General features: G+C 39.9%; 1 protein-coding gene across 6 annotated transcripts in view; it reads left to right on the forward strand.

Moving 5' to 3' along the window:
* Positions 1–22,191, forward strand: part of ofcc1 (orofacial cleft 1 candidate 1) — a 95,552-nt gene extending 73,361 nt beyond the window's left edge. For 5 of the 6 annotated variants that reach the window (XM_008438696.2, XM_008438700.2, XM_008438698.1 and 2 more), the window contains 3 exons: positions 6,197–6,397; positions 12,056–12,197; positions 12,310–12,673. In XM_008438696.2, the coding sequence (XP_008436918.1) occupies positions 6,197–6,397; positions 12,056–12,197; positions 12,310–12,386 (420 nt within the window). In that variant the 3' untranslated portion in view covers positions 12,387–12,673. Of the gene's footprint in view, positions 1–6,196; positions 6,398–12,055; positions 12,198–12,309; positions 12,674–20,749 lie in introns of those variants that run through there. The other variant, XM_008438695.2, reaches the window with a different exon arrangement.
* The last annotated feature ends 1,812 nt before the right edge of the window (positions 22,192–24,003 follow it).

Consider the following 24,003-nt stretch of genomic DNA (forward strand, 5'->3'; position numbering starts at 1 on the left):
CCCCCCACTACACACACACACACACACACACACACGCACGCACACACCCTTTCTATCACCCCACAGCCCTCTACACTCCCCCCTTCCCCCTCTCCCTGCTCTGCAGCTTCAAGCGCCCGCAGGCACTGGAGATGCACGCATGCGTTGGCTCACTGTGTGGGGCTTTGTCTGTTTTGTGGGATTCGATATATGTGTGTTAGCATGTGTTACTGTGCTACTTTATGTGTGCGTGCCTGTGTGTGTGTGTGTGTGCATATATCTGCGGACAAAAGAAGCAACTCAGCCTACCTCTTCACGCACTTCACAACAATCACCGATGCTCCTTTTTGAGCTTTTTCTTCTTTATGTCTGTGGAAGTGTCCCGCTGGGACACCTTTGGTTTTGTGATTTGCAGAAACATTGGCATATTATTGCACTTTATAGGCATAGTTGTAAACGTGCAAAGATAACCTTAAATGCTTTTGTAAAAGTTAGAGGATAATCGTGGAAGAAAACCTGTTAGAGGCTGTAAAAGACTTGATGCAGGAGCAGAGGTCCGTCTTTGAGCGTTAGAATAACCGTAAACACACAGCAGTGGTAATGACTATGATGGTACAGTTTATATCAAAGTGCTTTTTATGAAGTTATTCACATTCATGAAGCTCAGAAAGATACATTTTAAGCACAACCACAAGGTTTTCCTAGTTTTTGCCTCTAAAATAACTAAATTAGTAAGATCATTTCTATACATAATTTCGTAATATATATTTTGTTTCATCACAAGATGTCTCCTCATGACAGTAAATCACAGCCAAAACTTCGTTTCCAACTTCATTTCCTACCTTTTCCTTTTGCCTTCGTCTGACTGCCAAGGGGAATAGCCCTGCTGTAACCTTCCAGTTCGGAACCTCGCAGCGTTCCCTGTATTCTCCCAAATCTAAACCCACTGCACAGAGTTTCAACCCCTTCCACGGTGTCAGTCCCAACTCCAGCCGCAGCCGGGGCTTTCATGTGCGACTGACACATAAATAACCAAGTCTGTCCGCCACCCAGGCAAATTCAAATGCACCTGTCAAAGTGATGAAGCACCCGCCCGCAGGGAAGCATTGTTTACATTTTCACTCCACTCTTTGCAAAAGTGAGATTCTAATTATTTTCCCACTGTAAATTAAAGCCAAGTGGGACAGAACTACAAACCAAAAAGGATCATGTCAGTGGAGAAAACTCCTGCCTTCTCACAGCGTAAATTTGCGAGGGCTGGGAAATGGCTGGAAAAGATGCAGGTGGCAGGACCCGGGAAAGGTCAGCCACTTCGTTTTCAAGTGGTCGACGGGAAGGCAGGGAAAGTTGGGAGGCAGGAAGACATGCACAGTACGAGTCACACACACCAGACAAGCTCTGTTAGGCTAATTACCATCGAGAGCTAGATAAATAACAACATGCCGTAAAACACAGGCTGCAACTGATACACAATGCAAACTATTCCTACCAGAAAACCTGCTATTATGGTTGTTCTTATCTTACGATCCCAGATGACGGAGTGCCACCTTATTGTGCTAGGGAGTCAAAACATCTGAAACATGAGGAATATGCAAATAGTCGAAATCAAACACGGCAAGGTATATCTTGGAAAATAACATGCGTAAACTGATTATGACAGCTATCTAGTTTGGATCAATCATTAAACAATCAGAGGGGTTGACAAGCCTGTTGTTGTCCGTGCCTTAGGCTCCTGTTCTGGACAGTAGCCAGCTCGCCTGCTGGTGCAGACTCCTCCATCTCGCCTCCTTTCAGTACCAAGCAGGCAAACATAATTTACGCCGCAGACTATGTGCGCAAACATGTGTCTTAAAACATAAACACTGGCTGACGTGTGCCAAGACTTTCCTCAATAAAATGTTAATATTTAGTTCACAAAATTAACTCTACCTAGGGCTGTGTTTGTTTGTGTTTATTAATCACTGATTGGTCCATGTCAGTATTCCAAAAGGTAGATTAATAATTGCATCTCTTAACGGTGAATGTTTTTTTTCTAATTTGCCCGAAGGTCCTTTTCCCTTTTTTTTTTGACACACTGTTTTGAGCACTGAAGAATAGCGAGGCTTACAACAAGGTCCTTAGGTTGAGGTTGAACTGCTTTGGTTGTCAGCAGGGTAAGCCAGATGGATTCACTGTGGAAAAAAAAAAAAGAAAAAGAATGCTCTTCCATGAGAGTCAATAGCAGACATGCACTTAAGAACCGGCGTGACACAAAGTGTCAGACAATTTGCCTTGTAAAAGTAGCTATACTGCCCTGGATTACAACTGAAAACATTAATGTATTTTGTGCAACATAACAATGCGATACAGCACATATTTTATTTTCAAGTGGTAAGATGAGAATATGAGAAAATAGAAAAATATTTTTCACAATAAAAATCTGAAAAGTGTGGAGTGAATTAGCATTCACCACTCTTTGCCTTAGAACCCCTAAAATAATTCCCCTCATTAGTCACATAACTGAGTTCAAACATTTGCCGGGTAATGCAAGTAAAAATTTCAGCTGTTCTGTGAAAGTCTTTGGTAGACAACGTTGTTGAACTTCCAGCATCGCAAAGACCAAATAGCACACCAGACAGACCGGGGAAGGTAAAGGCCAGGTTTGGGAAAAAATAAATAAATCTAAAGCCTTTTGACACATCATAGGCACTGTTGGGACAATAGCAAACTTACAAAAACAGTCCTTCACTTAAACGGACTGTCCCAGAAATATTTGTCCACACTGAAATGATTGACAAGTCATGATCTATTGTCAAAATTGTGCTCTTTTATTCAGCCTGATTGAGTTTTTCCCCCCTCATCATTTGCACTGTGACATGGAATGGTGGGTGTGAAATTGTATCTTCCCCCAGAAAAAAACAGACTCTGTGGTGAACCATAGCAGATGCACTATCCCCACTTCCTGATCCCGTGTCTCTCCTTCTCTTCCGATGTTGATTTGTGGTAATGCCTGCAAATTTCAAAATTTATGTCCCTGCTGGAAAACATGGTTTGCCATTTATAGTCTTCCACTAAAAGAAAACAAGACCCGTCTTTCCTGATACAAGTCAAATGACTGATGTGGACTCTATCAGATTTCTAAATACAGACCTCGACAATAAATCCTGGCTTGATTGGGTTTGAATTGGGTTAACTCACTTGAATGCTATCTGCTTAACCCACAGCTGGCCTGTCTGCTCCATGCAGGCATTGAACCTAAATCAGTCACTTAGTGCTATCAAATGGAACAATGGTGGAGTGGAGAGAGCACTCAAGCTGGGGCTAGAAGCCAGACTAGCACCATAACGTAACACAACAGACCAGAACAGAGTAGTGCTGAGCAGACAGGCCTCTTCTAATGCTCTTTCCTTTTTGTGTCTCAGCGGTGATGCTTCCTGAGAGCCATGGTGCATTGCATGAAATGGCATCATCCAAACAGAACACACAAACACCTTTTCAAGCTTTTGTCTAATCTTGTCAACTTGATTTCACGTGCTAATTAGTGTAGGATGGTAGCATGGCTAACATAAAACAAACCTATTTCCATGCAAGCCAAAATACATACTCTTGCTCAATCACAACAGAGAATTTGAGCAGGTGTGTTTAACCAAAGTGACGTATAGCATAGACTCGGGATGCATAGTGTTTCTATCATCACTGTACAGCTTGGTTTTCAGAAGTCTGGTGAAGGGCCATAACTGAGTCACAACCACACATGTGACCAGTGGAGGGGAAAGATGTTTTCTTTTACAATTTGTTTAGATAATTGTCTCTTTTTTTTAATGACATCCTCAACCAGAAAACTAGTACTGTATGTATCAGACCTTTATGTTACGTAACTCTAACAATCCGTTGCACTATATAAATGCAAGGTAAGTTGTGAGAACAGACCATTTCAACTTGAAGGTTTATGTATTAGAGCATTTTTTTTCAAAGTTGGACCCCTGGACCAATAGAAAAACATTGCTGCTAAGTAGATTCTCTGCAAAGTCTCACATGATATGCACATGGCAGGGAGATGATATCACATTGTTTTTTAACTTACTTACTACCAGAACTCGCGTGACTATTTCTTGATGAATATTGCAATGATCCACATGTTACAGGACTACAAAATCTATAAGTTAGATTGCAGGTGTTAGCTGGGTTTTTAAACTGATATTAAGAAAAGCAGCTCAAACTGGATAATGGGTCCCCATTCCATCTTTGCAACCCATTTTGTGTCCTTTTGGTACCAATATTATACAAATGGAGTCTACACAAATAAGTTCTAACTCAGACGTTTTGTTGTTCGAGTTGTAATGTAACCAGATCCAAATTTCATACAGGTGTCAGGTCTTAATGAAATATTGCCAGATACCTGTGAATCTGGTATTAGGACAGTCTTTCAAATACAGTGTAGTACACGCTCCTACACAAATAAGAACATGACTGTATTGGAAGAAATCCAGCTTTCTCGCTCTCTTAGAGAGTGAGAGAGGGCGAAAAAGAAAACATCAACGTACACACGCTATCCAAACAGACTGATTACTGCCTTGCAGAGGTGCTGATTACTTAAGAAATTCAAGTAATCAGTTACCACTAGTGTGGGCTGAGGCCAAGCTTGAAGCAAAGCGCAGTTGAGGCGATTTCTCTAATGAGAGTCTAAATTGGAACGGAAGAGATGCATTCCTGTATCCCTAGACCAAACATGCTCTCTCTCTCTCCTTTTTTTCTCTCTCCCTTTCTCTCTTACATTGTATGCTTCAGTCTTTTTCTTATTTGCTTTTGTGCCTCTTTGACACTTTGACAATGAGGGCCTTTCTACTTACTGGGGTGTCTGCCTTGCTCTTTATGCTATGTCTCTAATTACAACTTTGGTAATGGCTTCCACTGTTTTCTCAGCGAAGTGCCTAGAGTTGTGTTTGCGTTTATAAGTATGAGGGTGACATTGATACGCCGCCCCTCCTTCAGTTTGACCCTGCCACTCATGGCCCGCTGAATGAGTTTACCTTTTTTTTCTTTCTCTGTATTTTTAAACGAATCATAATTACACAGCCAATTAGGGGGTCACCTTGAAGAACTTTCTTCTCTTTATGACTCTTGACTGTGTGTGTGTGCGTGTGTGTGGGTGTGCGCGCGCGTGTGCGTGGGTGTGCGTGTGTGTGTGTGTGTGTGTAGCGTTCACTACTGTGAGCCTGCTGCTTCATTGAAATTCACTTAATGGCTTTGACGGTGGATTGCAAAAGTATCCATACCTCCTGATCATTATCACGTCACAACCACAAACTTCAATGTGTTTTTTTTTGGATTGGAATTTCATGTGATGATCTTTTATCTTGTGTTTTCTCTTTGTTTTGTGTTTTTCATATTCATGTTATTCCTTAGTTATAAGATTCCTGATGGTTTTGTTTTGAAAGTTTGTTCATTTTAATCCCTCAGATGACCCTAAACATACAACCAGAGCTGCAATAGGTGGTCTTGATGGCTCATACAAAGTTCTACCAAACTCCAATTGATAACATGGTGGTCGTAAAATTTTGACTACCCAGTCTCAAACTGTTTGAGCTTCTCTTGGTTTATCATATAAAGTCCTTCTAACGTTATTTAAAGGTCATAGTTGTGAGGAGGTTAAACAATTAGAGCAATGGGAATGTTTTGAAAAGGCACTGCAAGTCTTAAGATGTGAAAACGCAGAGCGCAATTACTTTCCTTTCTAGCTGGATATTGTACATTGTCTTTTGTAAACCTATATTTTTCCAATTCTTTGATTTGATGTATAAGAGATCTGATAAATCAACATTCCAGCCTTCAGCCATAAACACTTTCACAGAGGGGAATGAGCTTCCATGATCTTCACACATGGATGACTTCGAGTTACATGACCTATATAACATGTTACATGCCCCGCTGGCTCCCATGTCTCACCCTGATATGGAAGAGCAGCACATTACAGGTGTGTAAGCCCCACACACAAACACACACAGAGTGGAGTCATGAACAAAGCGGTAATCTGGATTATACCGCTCACATGATCATGAACGCAGCCTGTCCCTATACCTGCTACCCTTCAGTTCCCTTAGGACTCCCTTATTGTGTGCTTTGTTTTGGAATCATTTCATTTCTCTATTGTAATAAAAAAAAACTAAAAAAGAAACTTATCAGTATCTGACTTAAACAGTGCCATCCATATTTCTCTCATTTTGCCTGTGGTGAGCAGGTGGCGGTTTATGACTCTATCTGGACAGCAGAGGACTCTCTCTCCAGCGCCGCTGCCCCCGGTGATGAGCCTCACACTGCGGACGGTTTGCCACCAGAGAGCGAGACCAGCACTCATGTCGTAATCCAAACTCTGTACCTGAGTGGGCTAAAACAAAGATACAGACACTTCCTCCGACAACCTGATGGGGCTATCATTGAGGTGAGATTAAAGAAGAGGGTTTTTTTTTTAATTATTCTTTGGGAAACTTATCCATTTTCCAAGCAGAATTATTTGCATGTCTGGTGCTCGTTGGAAGAAAAGAAACAAAAAAGAGATGCGAACAAAAGAAAAAATATTAATAATACATGCAAATCATAAGCATCTCCACGGATCAGAAACTTCACATGAATCATTAAAAGGACAAAGTTTGTGGTAAGTTACAGTAAAAATCATGAGTTTGGGTCTTCCCATTGTAATAGATTTTTAAATTACAATGATTTAGAAAGTCTATTTCAGCAGGTGGACACTAAAAACAACATCCCTTTTTGTTTTGTGAAGCCATCATACCTTATTTGACGCGGGTTGTGGCAACAACAAAACTCTATGTACTATCTCAATACAATGGGAAGACGACTCCAAGTGAATGTTTATGCAGTGAGGAATCATTAAATTAAGGCAACGATGAGTATCAGACATCTAAACTATGCAGTACCAGAAATAGCTTAAATTTTGCAGCACGTTGTGATACAAACCAACAGTGGTTTATGCAACGCAAAATTATCAGCTCAAAGAACACCGCTTTATTTTTGTGGGGGGGTTTTCTACACGCACACACAAAAAAAAACACGAGATTTCTCATTCTGATGAGTGGGTCTCCATGATGGCACAGTTATTAGCACCGTCGCCTTGAAGCTTCCTGGATTTGAAACCTGGAATGAAATCTGTCTGCATGGACTTTGAACGTCCGCCCATGCATGTGTGTGTGTACTCTCTGGGTACTCTGGCTACCTCCCATGGTTCCAAAATGTGCAAGTAATGTTGTTTGGTCACTTGATGCCCTTGAGTCTGAGTGTATATGTCCATGTTTTTTGGTACATAGTCATGTTTTTGTCATGTGTGGCTCTGTGTTGCCCTGCGGTGGACTGGCTGTCTGTCCCTGTCTCTCTTCCAATGTCCCCACAACGTGGAGCAAGCATAGAAAATATATTGAAAGATGCTCAACTTTTTCTGATCGAATTCAACATTTAATTTCTCAAAAGGAGGATTTCTTTTTGAAGACTTTTTGGTACTGCATTCTCTTCACCCTTCCTTATTTTATTATGTTTTTTTTTAACTGTCACTGTATGTGGTGTTTTGTAATATACTGCAAAGCACTTTTTTTATATTTCTGTCTGTGAAAAGGGCTATATAAATAATAAACACAATTTACTTACATACTCGAAAGTTGCTCAAAATCTGTGGAAAGAGCTGCTGCTGAAGCAGGAATGTATTATTCAGTCCTCAATCATTCTGTCACACCCCGAGCAACCTGGATTGTCTCAACAAAATTAATATTTTAAAGTTGAAATGTCAAAGAAGTGAGGAGAGAAAATGCTTGATGTGCCAACAATTAGCTCTGAGGCTCTGTTATGTCCTAATGGTCCTCAATCATAAGCCACCAGATAAATGAGCTTATTTAACAAAACATGATGGTGGTGTATCTGTTTCTGGTGTCTCGATGCTGGCCTGTTTGTGTGTGCATAGCCTATAGACTTGTGCAAGGTAAACGACATAACAAGGAGGATTGTTCATCACTGAAAATAGACACATTGCAAAAACAAACGAAACGGCAAAAGCAATTAACTTTTTGCAAGCACACAAACAGATGTTACCACTAATTCCTAGCGATAAAAACATTGATCACAACATCTTTTCTTTGTGGAGAAAAATAAAGTTTATGACAATGGACTTCTGCATTCAAAGTCAGAATTCACAGAAGCCACACGTTGACGTCGCCGTCCGCGGAAAATTATTTCGCGCTCTTTGTGTTGCTCATCTTTCTCTCCTTCCCGGCGCACTTCACGTCGCTTTGGTCTGCGCTTTTCACCTGTTCGCAGGCGAAGGCTTCTAGGTAGCAAGCGATGCTGACGGCATCGTTTCTCACCAGCTGGTGGAGAGGAGCGATAACGCCGCCAAGCAGCACATCACGTAAAACCGATCTCTTCCGCCTGAAAGCACAGGTCCTCACTTCGCATATTCAAAAGTGATCTAGTCCTAAATATATAGACTGGGTGTATGCATGGATGCAGGAATCGCCAAAGGCAATTGTAAGAACTCTTCAGCTGATTTTATTAGCGGCCTATGTTTAATTCTGGCAGCAGCATGCGCTTCAAAGAAAAAGGTTGGTATTTATCAAGCTCACATGATAAATAAAAAAGGAGGCAGGTGAGAACAAATACCACAAGGCAGGCACATTACCAAAAAAAATTATGTTTTAAAGTTGACTCGCCAATGTCCAGAATTTCACAATATGTCTATTTTGTTCATTTAACACATCTATGTGTCTTTTGCCTTTAAAAAGTTTATATGTTCATTTTGTTTTTAAGTCTACAAACCTCAACATATTTCATAGAACATTTGTGTGATAAAGTAAAACTAAAAAAAAAAATTATATAGACATTCTAAGCTTTTTAATTGTATTCAGAGACATAACCTGAAAACCCTGCAGGTTTTAAGATATTTCTAATTTCTTGCCCTTTCTTCTTTGCAAAACAATTGAAGCTCTGTCAGAATGGATGGAAATCACTGGGCTGGTCTTCTGATTCAAACGTTTCCCAGTCAGACCTGTCAGTGTAGAGACAGAAATGTCTTTGTAGACTTGTAGTTGGGCCATATGTCTGTCTACATTATGGATCACAGTGATACAGGTGATGATTAAATATTACAATGTTCTATTATAGCCTAACCGTGATTTAAACATCTCTTTAATTTTCTGGCCATTTTGGTGTTATTTTCTCTCCATAATGATCCAAACATATTCTCAAACAGGCTTCTGAAATCTTCACAGAACAGCTGTTATTTATACCGAGAACAAATCACACACAGGGGGGGGGAGTTTGTATGAACACTTTCACAATTTTCTAATTGGACTGCGTTGATAATATGACCAATATTCTCATTTTTAGAAGTTAAATGATCATCTCGCCTTTTCAGTTACTGAGCAAGTGTTTAGAAATGACTTATTTCCTTGAAGGAGTTCTGTTTGTTTGGGCAGAGGTGCCCTGAAGAACTTGTTTCACTGAGTCTAACATGACCACAGAGTTTAAGGCCAGCAGGACTCCAAATCACACCCAGATCTGCACTTTAAGTGTACACAGTAAAAAAAAAAAAAAAAAAAGCAGGTTCTTAGTGCCTGGAGCTAGTGAAATGAAGCCAGATCAAAAACTGTTCATTTGGGAGTGAAAGACAACAAAAGTCAGAAGTCGGTAAAATAAAAATAAATAAATAAATAAATAAAAATGTGTTTATTCAGCAGTTGTGAAACATTTCATGTTGCCTGAAAGTTGTTTGTGCCGCATCCTTTGCAATTAGTTGAAATATAGTAAAGTTGCCGTTGAGAATGTTTAGTCAAAACTATAACAATAATGAACTCTTTATTGACTTGCATGTTGAATTCTGTTTTAAAAAGTTAATATTAATGATCCATCATGTGCCTTCACTGAGTCTGTAGCCAGAGGCAGGTGCGTGTGTGTGTGTGCGTGTGCGTGTGTGTGTGTGTGTTTCTGACCCTACTGAGAGAATCTTCTCGCTGAATCCCAACAAAACAAGAAGTTAAAGCTCCTTTTCCATCAGTGCGCTCCAATAAAAGCCATTAAAGGTAAAGTGAGGTGTAGCTTTCCAAATACTCATTACCTATAAACAGATGTTCCACAGCTGCCGACTCGCAAAATGTGCTGTCGACAACAACCGTTAGGGCCAAAATTATGCACGGGAAGGCATCCATATAAGCTAGGACCTTCAGAGAAGGACTCATAACCACTCTGTCTGTAGAAACAAGATGGCTGATGAAGAAATTAATGCAGGAAAGTCATTATCTTCCCTCCTAAAACCACAGTGGGTTTATGTCCCCCTGTGCCGCTTTTTCTCCGAGGCTAGCATTTAAGTGTCGGCGGACTTATAAAAAGATAGGACAAGCCAACTGTGCTCCTTTTGTCTCCTTTTCCTCCATATGGGTGACAGCAGCATATGCAAGAACTGGCTCAGCTTCTGTAAAACTTCCATTAAAGATGCACAACTAAGGCTCTGCCAGCTTGAATATTACCTCTCTCTGCAAATTATTTATGGCTCGGAAAAAGCGCTGATGATGAGCATCTCCAGCGACTTGAATAAATAAAAGAACTTTTCTCTGCAATTTTTTTTTCTGGTGCTTTTCTTTCTTTTTTTTTTTCGCGTCTCCTTCTTGTGGATTCGCTCAGTCGCAGAAACAAAAGGTGTGCAGTTTATTTAAGAGTAAGATTTTATTAGCTGACATGTAATTGTCTTAGCTTCAGCAGGGGTGAAAGTGTTGTGATGCAATTAGGAGAGGTTATCGTCCATGTAGGTAGCAGATTTTTAAGACTACAAAGAAAACAGATTTGGTGAGGATCATTATGCAGTAGCAATATTTTGAAAAATATATATATATAGAAGAGTAGCTTAGATTTCATCATAATATTCCATTAAATCTGCCATTATTGTGTTTTGTTTTGCTTTGTTTCTTTTTTGAAGAAAAAACAAAATGGCATGACTCAGCCTACTGTCCGTCTTCAAATGACGACGTCTCTCCACTGGACCAATATTGACCTAATTTAGCATGCAGAGAATATGAAGAAGTTAACCTTTCACAGAAACACCTTGCAGCAACATTAATTGACAAACTGCATCAATTCTCCGTCTTCCCCCCCTCTTCTTGTAATTACTCTGCTGCATGTTTGATTGCCACTTTGGAGGCTTAGGGCCGATGCTTCATTGCCGTGAGGTCGACGGTGACCGTCAGAAATATGAATTTGATTTGCACAGGAAGTTAGTGTGCTCTGTATTGTCTCTCTCTCTCTCTCTGTGTGCGTGTGCATGCGCGCGCGCGTGTGTGTGTGTGTGTGTGCAATGAAAATACACTTGGAAAGAGATAAAGGAATGTCCTTGGCTCATCGCAGTATGTTGCATCAGGAGACTGATGCCTCCCTAGCAGCCATGTCTGTTTGACGGGAAAACTTCTGGGAAGCATACGACATGTAATTATCAGACAACTTTATACTGGTTTAACGTCGCAGAGAAATTGGTGGAACCTTTTTTTTTTTTTATGTCCCTCTTTTCCTCCTATAGTTGATTGTTTATATTATATGTAGCTCAGATGGGTTACCTATGTTTTAATAAAGTTAAAATCTCAAACAAAATGCTGTAAAAATAAGTTTTTATTAGGGCTACTAGAGAGATTTCAGTGGGATTTCCTATATCTGTACCCAAGTAGATCTTGTAGTAGGTCCTGAGTAACATACGGTATATTGTCTACATTGGGTCACCCATAAAGTGTATTAAAATCAAGTGTTTTAGTCACTTCCTCTCCTTAAATCAGCAAGTGCAGCATAAAGCATCAGATGCAGTGGTCTGGGTGACGCCACCAATATATTCTCAAGCATAGTATACGAGTCCTCTGAAATAATGAGTCACTTTTGTGGTCTGGCAATCTGATAAATGAGGCGAAATTTAACATCTGCTCCCAGTAGAGTTTGGATTATAGCTCAGCTCCATTTAAATGTATTCCCAGTGCTGCAAAAAAAGACGTTTTGGAGAATTTTTTGATCAAGCCGTCTAGATGATCATAAGAAGCAATATAGCAGTGGTCCTTTTTGTTTTCTGAAGGTGACTGGTGAACTATATGGCTTGGACAATGCAACCAAGGAGGTGCCTTGTTGCCTGGATCAGAGCTCATCCTGTCAAAGAGAGGACAAGGCAAGTGCCAGCATCTCCCTCCAGCTACGGAAACGCAAAAAACTGTTTGGCCGTAAGTGTTACTTTGATACTTTTCCTGACATGTAAACTTTATTGTTAATCAGATACAACTCATTTAAGTCAAAGTCTTAGCCATATTGCTGTAAACGTTCTCTGCCCTTTAGGGTCCAACCGTGTGGAGCCGATAGCAGGAAGTGGATGTGGCTCGAGTTTTGCAAGACTGCCAGACCTCACTCAGTAGCAACGAAGACCACGTAAAGATTTGACTGTTCTGACACATTAGTCAGTGACATTTTTGACACAGCAATTTCAGTGTTTCTAGATAGCAACAGCTGTTTATTACAAAAACATTTGTATGCTAACTATAGCTAGGCTAATGTTGGCATGTTTACTCAGTTTTTTTTTAGTTTTTTTTTTTTTTACACATGACTTGGTGATTGTTTGGGTTGTAGTCGTTTGGATGCCAATCTTGTGGTAACAAGAAAAAAAATTACTCTCAACTTCATAAACGTTTTACTTTCCTTTGAACTTTGTGACATTTAATGAGAACTGTTTGATCACCGTACATGACAGCGACACAAAGGTGGTAATATGAATATTAAGGAACTCTTGAAGATTCTTAGGAAAAATCAATACTTTTTGTATCAACAAAATTTCGTTCAGTAATAATCATGAAAAACAGGCTCAGCAAATTGTGACTGTACTGCTGACGAAATTAAAACAGTCGATATGTGTAGATGCGTTCAGGCAGGGAGTCGAGTAGAGATCCTAGATCCAATTTAGGACCAAATGTAGAAATCTCCCCTGAAAAACATATGAGTAACACTTTCTTGAGCACATTTCGTGATGCTGTGGGTTGCAACGTTTTGTCTCCGAGATCCTTTGCAGACAAACACAACCGACAAGTCATCTGTGACCTAACGACGTCAATAAACACTTCAACAACTCCCTGACAATCTCAGGTTGTCAGCTATCGCACACTGCCTCGGCTGAATGAAATATGAAGATTCCTAAAGTCACTAATCAGAAGACAAGTGATAAAATATCAATTTTGGCCTCACATTAAACAGGATAATTTTCAGGCCAGCTTGATTTGTATTGAATATGTGTCTGCTGGCCGGTGCTTAGTGTAATGAACTGGCTCACAAATCAGGCTGTAATGGCCGCCTACTTACACATATTGCTTAATTAAAGGTTGTGAGCTTATTAGCATGTGTCTCTGGCGCAGGGCGCAGGATGATGGGGAGCACGACTGATGTCGTTCAGAGCTTTTTTATGGATGGCTAACCTATCACACTAAAGCCATCGCCCCTCTAAAATCTGATCTTAATAACCTGTCATTTTCATTGATGATGATTTCCCCTTTATGGCTGGCCATTATGGATCAAGTTCGGGGTCTCGCCGAATGGTCATAGCGGCCATTTGTGCTCATCATTATCAAGAATATGCCTTACTTTGGCCTTGAAGTTGCCGCTCACCTCCATGTTTAAACCATCATAGCTGTGGCCCCGGGGTGCCAGGGACAGTGCATATGGACACACACAGCACAGCACACTCGGATATATTCAATATCCATTCAGCTCCGAAAGGCAGTTGGGCCTTCACAGCCTTAAAGGAGAGGAAAAGAAACCCAAAAACAAAAAAATGTGTTAAATTGAACATCAAAAAATAGCTCTGGTTGTTATGTTTTGAGTAACTGGCCTGCTTGAAGGTGAGCCCAAGTTCCAGGATGAAGATTGTGCTTTAATTTGCATCCCAGGTTGAACAAAAGCATCCCAACATCTTAATGCCGCCAATGCCACGTGTCACCGTGGAGACGGTGGATTGAGATTGACACGGATTGTAAATTATTTTTAGCCACAGATGATCTTGTGTCCCTGTTCCATGTAAAAACAGAACAGAGTATTTGAACATTGCAACATGGAAAAATATAGAGTTCAAACTGAATGAATGCTTGCACAAGGCACGTTACAGAATAAAGGAAATGCTTTGTATTGGCTACAAAGTATTTAGAAAATCGCTATACAATTGAAATATATTATGATTGCAACTCTAAGATGTTTGTGAAATCATATATATGTATTCATCTTGCCCTCTTGTTTGTGTGACATTAGCCAGAGCCAGTTAGTCTAGTTAGGAATGACTCTATTAACAGTGACAGTGCTACACCCCCAATTCAATCAATCCTCTAATGAAGATTAAGCAGAAATCCTCCCTTTCAGAGATGACATGAAGCTTTCCCTTTCTCTAAATACTCTACCTTCGTGATTTTACCAGTTTACTCAAACTAGCGGGTTATTTTCACTTGCACTATTCTTCTATGTAAAAGGGGCAACATGATATATTTATTTTAGTTATTCAACACAACAAAAATATTTGATTGTCGTGTTCATTTCTTTCATGCAACGTCTTTGATGTTATTTCCCCTCTGCCGTCTTTCCCATTTTATATTTTGTGAGAGAATCGCCATCTTTCTTTATTCACAATCATCAAAACAATGCCCCATGCAATTTGTTCAAAACTGAGGGAAGAGCAGGGGTGGGGGGAAAGAGGGGGCCAAAGGTAATTCACAGGTTCAAATATTTGATTGTTAATGACAAACACCACTTTCGGTGCAATTTAAATTTCAAATTGATCCCTGGGAGAAATTATTTCTGAGGGAGAAAAAAACACGCCGCTAGGTCTGCGCGCCACACATTTGCTGATTTAAGTTAAAAGAAAACCTTTTTGCAGAGCTATCATATGGGAGCTGCAACTTTTTGAAGTAGGTGCCCGCATACGCTCGGAGCCAGCCCGAACCTGGGGATCTTTCTGGAGAGTGAGGAAAGAAGGGGTGGGGGGGGGTAAAATAAAACATAAAAAGGAGAAGAAGAAAAAAATAACACTTTGACTAATTCTATATTTATGTAGCCCTCAGCTCGAGGTGTTCACATAAAACAGCTTGTATTCAGAAGTGCTACGGTGATCGTTACGCTTCTCGTTGGGATCGGCGAGTCTCCGGGCAAGGTTGGCGGCTCCGGCTCAGACTGATTCAGTTGAATTAAAGTTGCCCAACTAAATAGATGGAATTTCAACTCATACTTTTCATCCTGTGTGTGTGTGTTTCTTTTTTTTATTATTATTATTATTAATTTCAAACCTTCTACGATTGTTTTAAGGGCAAACACTTCTGTTCTGTATTTCTTTTGATTGGGAACGCTGTTGCACTTTTTGCTAACATGTCAGACTTTTTTTATTTGAAGCTGAAATATAACTATGCGTTTTGGCAACTTTTTGATCAATAAAAAACCCTTAAGGAATTGGTTCATACATAAAAGAACCTTTAAAAAAAACATGGTAGCATGTAGTATATGTCAACATAAATTTTTAATATAATAAAAATATATATATATTTTTAACAGTTGCCTACTTATTGCAAGTTGGGCCAAATTAATTTACTGAAAAAGGTCAACACTCCTTTCCTTGCACCAGAATACGAGTATCATAGCGACATACCGTTCAATAAAAATCAAAGCAAATTTAAATTCTCCATCGGGTTTATTTGTCAAACCTGTATTCCTCTCCACTGACCCCGAACTGGTGCTTAAGTCGAAGAAAACAGCGCGCGGCTGCAGGGAGCGACGACGACACCGCGCTATATTTTTGTGGCATCTATATAGAGACGTTACATTTACACACATTTTTTTTTTTTTCCCTCTACCAGAGATCGGCCAGGGGAGGCAGATGTCCTGCTCACAGAAAAAAAAAAACAATAATAACAATTTGCAGTGAAAAGGGGCAATGGGGGTGAAGGGAAAAAAAATATGAATATGCAAATCTTGTCACAGTGTGGAACCTTGTAATGAGTGGGAAATGTTTTCGCCATCTTTCATTATGCAGAGGTCATTGCTTAATGCCAGGCAGCTGGGCCAAGCTTCGTCTCTCTGCGGGCCCCCCACACCCACCACCACCCACCCACCCTTACCCACAAACTCTCCCGTTGTCTTAAAAAAAATACTTGAACCAAATACTCTTAGCAACAACTCTGCATGTTGCTCTTTTTGGAAGAACAGCTCATAGTTACAGCTGATTTTTGAGAAGATTTCATGAATACAAAGTTTGCACTATTGAAATATACTTATACAGTTAAATAAAATATCTAAAAATAGGTATTTTAGTTGTATATCCACAGTGTGACTCTTCACACCGTTTACCTTTTCATAGCAGCTACTCCTTTATATGCTACACTGCACTCTAGAGTCCAGGGAACATCTGTCTCAGCAGAGATGGAGATTTTAGTGGTCAATCCAACAAATACTTGAAAATTTAATCAGCAGAATGGATGACTTAAACCTCCATTTGGTCTTTAGGGTCTCCAAAAAACGCTTTTCTGAGTAACTTTGAGATTGTCATGGGTTGCTTATTTACCAGGTATTAGTGATGTTGCTAATAGGTTCAGCTGAAACAACACAATGGTGCATGGTGGAGGCAGCATCATGCTCTGATTCTGCTCCACCATAGGCAGGGATAAAAGCAGATAATGCTGAGATTAATGTAGCTACCTGAGAAACTCGACACTAGTATCAGACAGGACATGAAATATGATGAAACCCAACTAACCTTACCGTAAAAATCCATTTATGCTACATAGACTGCAGACTATACATTAAATGGCGTAAAGTGAAAATTATTATTATTTTTTTTTTTTTATGAAGGATCTGTTTTGTAGCTTCTTTTAATATGGGTTAGTTTCTAAAATAACGTCATTCTTTTTGAACCACTTTAAGTAGACAAATGATTTTTATTAAGTTGGAAATCTGTGCACAACTCCATAAAGCGTCCAACAAAGGAGCCGTTTCTTCTCTCCACTCGTGCCGGATGCTTAATCCAAATCAGCAACGGAAAATCTGGTTCTGAGAAAATGCTAACGTTCCCATCAAATTGATCAAGTGCGAATCGCGAGTAGCTCCTCTGAGGCAGAAGTTGAAAGAGAAAACGGCTAGTTGTTGTAATTCCTTGCTTACCTTTTGATCACATTTTCTCTTGCGTGTTGCAGATTGCCAAGACAGCCCTCTGTTCTGCTGCCTCCTCTCGTAAAAAAGCGTTCCTTACATTTCTGCTGGCATCTGCCCGACTTTGAGCTATAGTTGTGATCATTAGGTAAACCCATCTTCCTCTCCTCTCATGCAGTCTTCAAATAATCCTGGGTCTGAATGCTAAAAATGTAATGAACTTCACGGTTCATTGTGTCTGACATTGCTTAATTAATGGGTGCATTTAAAGTACATAGGGCCTCTGTAATTGATTTATATGCATGATTTGCACATACAGCTGTTGTTTCCTGTAGGAGACTCATCACTCAAAACATGTTTGGGCTGATAATAGATTTCATAGGTGAGATCAAGTCGTTCTGTCAGTCCTTCCATGTAAATGTTCATTTACTGCTTTTAGATTATGAACTAATTAAGAAATCTGAATTTTGTTCAAGCAATCTGGAATGTTTGAATTATTGTTTAACCCTTGCTTCAGTGGGAAAATGTTGTCTCCTTTTTCTATTACTGGATAAATAGGATTTTCATTTCTCCTCATATAAGGGACAAAAATGGACACTAGCACAACCAATAAGTTGCCAGGGTGAAGGGTAAAGATCAGGATCTCTACCCTCTATAACTTGTGGTTTACCACCAAAAAATGTAATTGTCAAAATATTATTGGAAACATGCAAAAAGCTGGTCAGCAATTGCAATAAAAGAAGGATATTATAGCTGCCATGCCAATAAACCTAATTCTACAAATTACTAATGTGCGTATAAATACTTTCCAAATATGCAGTTGAATAGTACATGAAGAGAAATATACACATATGTTTCTTCATGTCACACACATATCAATTAGACTAAACAATAAAACGAACAGTAAACAATAAGTAAACACAGTGCAAATAGAGGAGTAACTGGTAAACTAGAGAAATTGTCTAGTAAACAAATGGACTACCTTTTCTTAAATGGACAAAGATAAAAGCTGAAACACGGTGTAAACATAATTGTTAAAAGCTTCTCTCTCTCTCTCTTTCCACTCATATCGAAACACAACCTTTGCTATGTTAGCATTTAGCCTTCATTGACTCTGGCCTTAATATGCTTAGTGTGGGCTCACACAGTGTGGTTCTAATTATTGTTTTCTGTGGAGATCTGGAGGTCGCTGGCCCTTAACCATTATTTGGTTTTGGACAAATTCTCTGTAGAGCTCAGATCAATCTCTCACCTAGAGAACATTCAAGCATATTTCTATCACCATCGTATTGATTTTTCCATGAGTGGGCCCTTGTTGTGTGTGCATGAAGTGTTTTCATGCTGGGGTTGCAGCCCGCAGCAGGCACACACACACACGCACACGCACACACTCTCTCTTGCGTGCACAGGCTGTACACTGACACAGACGCGCACGGTGTACTTGTTCTTTTATTCATTTCAGTAGACACCCCTTGGCATTTCAGTGAGTAAAATGCAGGCATTGGCATATTTAATGGCTTTAGATCTCTCACACACACGCACACGCGTGTATTCACGCACGTATACACATACAAATGCATTCCTTGTTAAAGCAGACGCCAAGAGAGCCGTGTCCTCTCAGGAGCCAGGTCTCTCGCTTTCTTTATTACGCGCGCTAATCAATACTAACTGGCCTGGCGTGTTGAGGTGTGCCATCTTTCCATCTTGCCACTGAGGCCCACCCAGCCGCCCTCACTCTGCCACCCCACCGTCCGGCCCTCCTTCTCCTCCCTTCATTTGCGTTTCCGCACCCGAATCCCATTCATCTCCCCGTGAATCTATTATTCCTTATCCCGTCGTCACATGATCCCACCATCGGTCTGTCCACACCTTTTTCATGGTCCCCATCAATCCTTAGATTCATTGTTGTAGCTACAGTGAGCAAGTGATCATGAGCTGAAGAAATGGAAGTTCAAATCTATGGTGTGTGTGCGTGTGTGTGGAACGTGGGGGGCGGGGGGTTAAACACCAAGGCAGCATTATTGTCATCTATAACATAGTTGGACAGGGCAGGGTGATTTGGATTTAAATAATGTATTAGATTTTCAAGGGAGCTATTCACAATGTCTTACAACACGGGGAAACGTTAACTCAAAGGTGGGCATGAATTGATGAAGCAAAGCGAAGAGATAACGGATTTGAAACTATGTCTTTTTAAAGGCAAACCGAGTTACGTATATAACACTTTGACGCCAGTTGATTGGATCAACTCGGATGATTTTAGATGACTAGCAAGTGAGGCGAGAGGGTGTKTTTTTTTTTTTTTTTTTTTTTWTTGTTCAAGTGGGTTGCGAATATATAAAGTCTGCCGGCTGTAGAGGGGAAGTGGAGCTGAGGGCTTTTTTTGCAGCAGCGCTCCGAGACAAAAGAGGCAGCTGGGCCGAGAGGGAGGGTGAAATAAAATATTGCAATGGAATTTGTCAAAAGCCAATAATCATTCTGGTGCGCGAGAGGAGTACTATATCAGAGCGCGAATCAATATCACATTACGTTGAGTATGGGAGTATATACAAGACTCATCAAATTGATTATTTTTGATGCTACAATGGCAGTTTCATTTGCTGGGGCCCTCAACAACTACTGTTCAATTACTGGGGCTAAGAGTGAATTCGGAGGAGAAGAGGGGGAAAAAAAAAAAAAAAGAAGTAGAGCAAGAAAAATGGATTTTTATTTGACTAAAATAAAGCCTCCCCTGTAATGGAAATGAGGAATAGCATGTCACAGTCAAAGCTCTGCTTAAAAGATGACTGGTTTCGTCGGACATTGAGACTTCATGAATATATTTTCCAGTGGCCTGGGAAAAAAAACAGAATTCATCATTAAGTTTATACATGGGCCGTAATGTCACAACAAAGATTAGTCAATTCTAATGTTGTTGCACGGTTAAACATATGCCTTGTCTGACGTGGTTACACAGTGTGATGCTTGAAGGCAATAAGCATGGCTTTCTGTTTTGTTTTTTCCGAAAAAGTGAACTTATATTCATTTATGTTTATATATTAGGCTACATATTTCAAAAGCAAAAAAAAAAAAAAAAAAATCAAATCAACATTAAATACTTTTTCAGTGTAATCCCAAGTCCTAACCGTTTTTACTCAGATCAAATGGCCAGAGGTGGACTTCCTTTCCAACACCTGCACAAATACAGTAGAAACACAGAACGGCATTAAATTACAATTTTCCCAAACGTATGGATTTCCAAAATAAGAAAATAAGCACAAATTGTGTTGTGACCTAGTGAAAATCCAGATCACTTGTGTCAGAGAGACTAAAACTACTGAGCGATAATAGCAGGAAGAGACAAGAAGGAAAAGGACGGAAAGTTCAAGGCTGTTTTCTGGTTTTAATGATCGCTGCTGAACAATCATCCAGCAGAGTGCAGCTGGTCTAGCTGCGTTCCCTCCATTGCAGCTGGAAAAGAGGAAATGTTCCACCTTTTATATGTCTGCGCCACAAATTGACCAACAATCCACAAAATGGATGCTGACGAGAGGTTAATGAATCTCGTCGGAACATAAACTGGTACAATGTTGTTAAAAAATCTCTTTTTTTTTCCATGCAATTGTTTCCCCAGCACCTGCCCAGAGCGCCGCCCCGCCCCTCGCTCCATGACCAAGTTCGGCAGGATGAGCGAGTGTTGAAAAAAGATGGACCGATTGATGTTTTCCACACGCTTGGCACTCCCAAATGCCTAATCCAGCTGTTGTTGCTTTACATTTAACTTATTTTCATTCAATCAAGTTTGTTACTGCTAGAGGATAAGACAAGGATCTCCCAAATTTGTCCAAAGATGAGTATTATTCTTAAAAAAATAGTAATTATCCAGGTACTCTCAAGAACAGTTCCTGACGAGATTTATGTAGGTTTCAATAAAGACATGTTTGGATGTTCTGCAGGTTTTTGAGGTTGGAAAGTGTCTTTGGTGTGGCATTTTGCTTTACGGGGGTAATCTACACATGATGAGAGAATATTAAAGCAAAGTCTGGGCAGTAAGTTTTGATTCTCACACTCTCGGCTCTCCATTAGTAAAGTCCTACTCCTGATGTCTCTAAGTCTTCAATATGGTGCCATCAGGAAAGACAAGACGCAGAGGCTCCTTGGATGATTAAAAAGTCATTTCCTTAACTGTCCTCCCAGGATTTGAGGGCTTTTTCCTTTTTTTTTTTTTTTTTTCTTTTTTTTTTTTTGGAGCGAAAACATTAAATTGCTCCAATCAAGCATAAACGTCTCCTGCTTGTGGTGTAATTTGTACTGCTGTTCGCATGGTGGGTGCTTATTTGTCATCCTTTTCCTTTGGCGCTTTTCCCAACCGTCTTGATCAACAATTAATGGTTGAAATTGCTTCCCTGTTACTTATGGCTGTGGAGACAGATGCAGTGGTGGGGACGAAGGGGGGGAGAAGAAAAGAGAGTTCAACAGAACAACAAAAATGAGATTTATTAAACTTATTGAACAAGACTTAAATCAGCCTCTCTTTTTTATTATTTTTTATGAATCCTGTAATCCTGCATTCATCTTCCTGCACTTACATGTTCCATTACTGCAGAAGTACAAAACAGGAATGGTCAACTTTCTCTTCTCTCCCCAGATATTCCCTTTCTCCTTTCGCCTCTTTGCTCTTCTGTCTCTCTCCCTCATTCTATCCTTTTACACAATGACCTTTACTGCTCTTTCCTTCATTGCAGGGACAGGCCGGGGCCTGGCATCTGATAGAATCAATATTCTATTATGATAGTGCGTGGAGCGTGTGGGGCTTTACAACTCTGCTGTAATAGTCTCTCTATTTCATCCCGTGGCAGCCATGGCCTGAGGGATCATCCAGGCTTCTCCAGGCTCTATGCTCCCAGCATAGCCCCATTTCCATTAACGTCACCGGCCCTCTGCCTGCCAGGGGACAATCTGCGTGACCGATGGATGGCGTTGAAAAAGAGTCCAGCCTGGGTGCAATGTATGTCAATAGGCTGTGTAATAGCCAAGCCTGCTGGGTGAAATGTTTGTTAAATGGCTCTCCGATTTTAAAAGAAACAAGAAGGAAATGTCTTTTCGTTCTGTTTTGTTTTGTATTTTTTTTCGACAATGTTCCTTTTTTTGTTTTTACAATTAAATAAGTCTGACAGTGGAGTAAATGTCAATTACTGGACGTGAGAACATATGTCTAATACATGGGAAGCATTTTATATCAGTGGGATTGACCAAGTAAATATACGTGTTGCTTTTTGGAGAGAAACAAAGCAGGGGTTTCAAAGAAAACGGTCCCCCATGAAGAATCTTTCTAAAACAGCTGTTAATGGGATTCCTGGGCTGCACACAATTATTAGCAGTAATAGATTTCCTAAATGCCGTTTTGCTATGAGTTTGTAAAAAAAAATTTTAAAAAAAGTTAATAAAGTCACAGAGCAGCCGAAGACTGCTTATCAGACAAGACAACCCCACATTTCATTTTGGCTTTTATTTTCAACCACCTCAAACTGAAAATGTTTACATGCAACACTACATATTACATAAATAGACATCTGCACTTTAACGTCATATTCTTAAATTTCTCACGACTTCCTTAGCCAAACAATATCAGTGTTTGTATACTGAAGTTGAGTTGGTTGATTCTGGTTGTATGAATCTGCCACGTCACCTGCGACTTCTCAGTTTGCTCAAAATTTGACTAAACTTGTAGATTCAGGTATCAGATTGTCCAGGTCTTGTAATTGTCCTAAAGCGTTCCAGTTGAACTCAATCAGGAAAACGAACTGAGTAATAGGACCAGTATCCTTGGTAAACACAGACGTCGACTAGCAGAAGTAACTTTGCCGATGGCCTCTGGAAAATGTAAAAGCCTAATATCCTCTAATATAGAGTCACATGGATTGATATAAAGATAAAGTTTTGATTTTTTTTTTATAAAATCAACTCTTAAGCTGTTAGCATACCCTGGCTCAGAGGAGTTATTCATCTTTTTTTCAAAATGTATATGTCAATTTTCAATTACAGGTGAAGCATTTATTTCTTACAATAACAATGTCATTTAAATTAAAAAAAATCTGAACTAATCCAAATGATCCATTTTAAGGGAGGCAGTACTAAAGTGAAATGGCAAGCTAATGGCACACAGCAGATCCCAGTAAAAGATTCATGCTGGACATTTCTGCCTTCTCAAATAATTAACTGAGTAATTTTCTCAGTCAAATGTGCAAACAGGTAAGAAAAACACTTGAATATAAATGAAAAGTTGAAAGGCCACATAGTGTCATTTAGCAAGAGTTTTATCAAACTTGCTTTCCAACCCATGTGGTCATAAAAACCAGAGTATATAGTAAAATAAAAGACTTTGTTTAATCCAGTGTGGCGCGCCTCTTCCAGATGTTTCACATTCCAGTGTTTGAAAGACAACATGCGAGTTTGCGTCCTTATTCCTCCTCCAGTCCCATTAACTACTGATGTATGCATCTTTTTCCCGGGATAGAGTCTTTCCTGACAGCATACGTGTTCCACATCTCTCACCCCCGCCCACCCCACGCCCAAACGCTGCCCCCCGCCTCCCAGTTTGATTGAGTTGGGTGACTAGAGGTACAAGATGAGCCCCTTCTTGTCTCATATTCATCATGATGTAACCGTGAGCAACCGGGATCTAAATTACCTTCGTCTGGCATCATTCCAGCACACGCTATAAATGAGGTAATCGTCCTTGACTATAAAATTTGCATTTTCAAGACTTAATTGCCATCATTACATTTTTTGCGTAATTCTATTAATTTAGCAGAATGGGGGATCTGAGGCTCTTTTATGGTTATAATTTGCAGTAAAACGATGCATTTTCAAAGTAGGAAAAGTCTT

This window comes from Poecilia reticulata, linkage group LG20 (genome assembly GCF_000633615.1).
Source record: "Poecilia reticulata strain Guanapo linkage group LG20, Guppy_female_1.0+MT, whole genome shotgun sequence".
NCBI classification, from domain to species: Eukaryota; Metazoa; Chordata; class Actinopteri; order Cyprinodontiformes; family Poeciliidae; genus Poecilia; species Poecilia reticulata.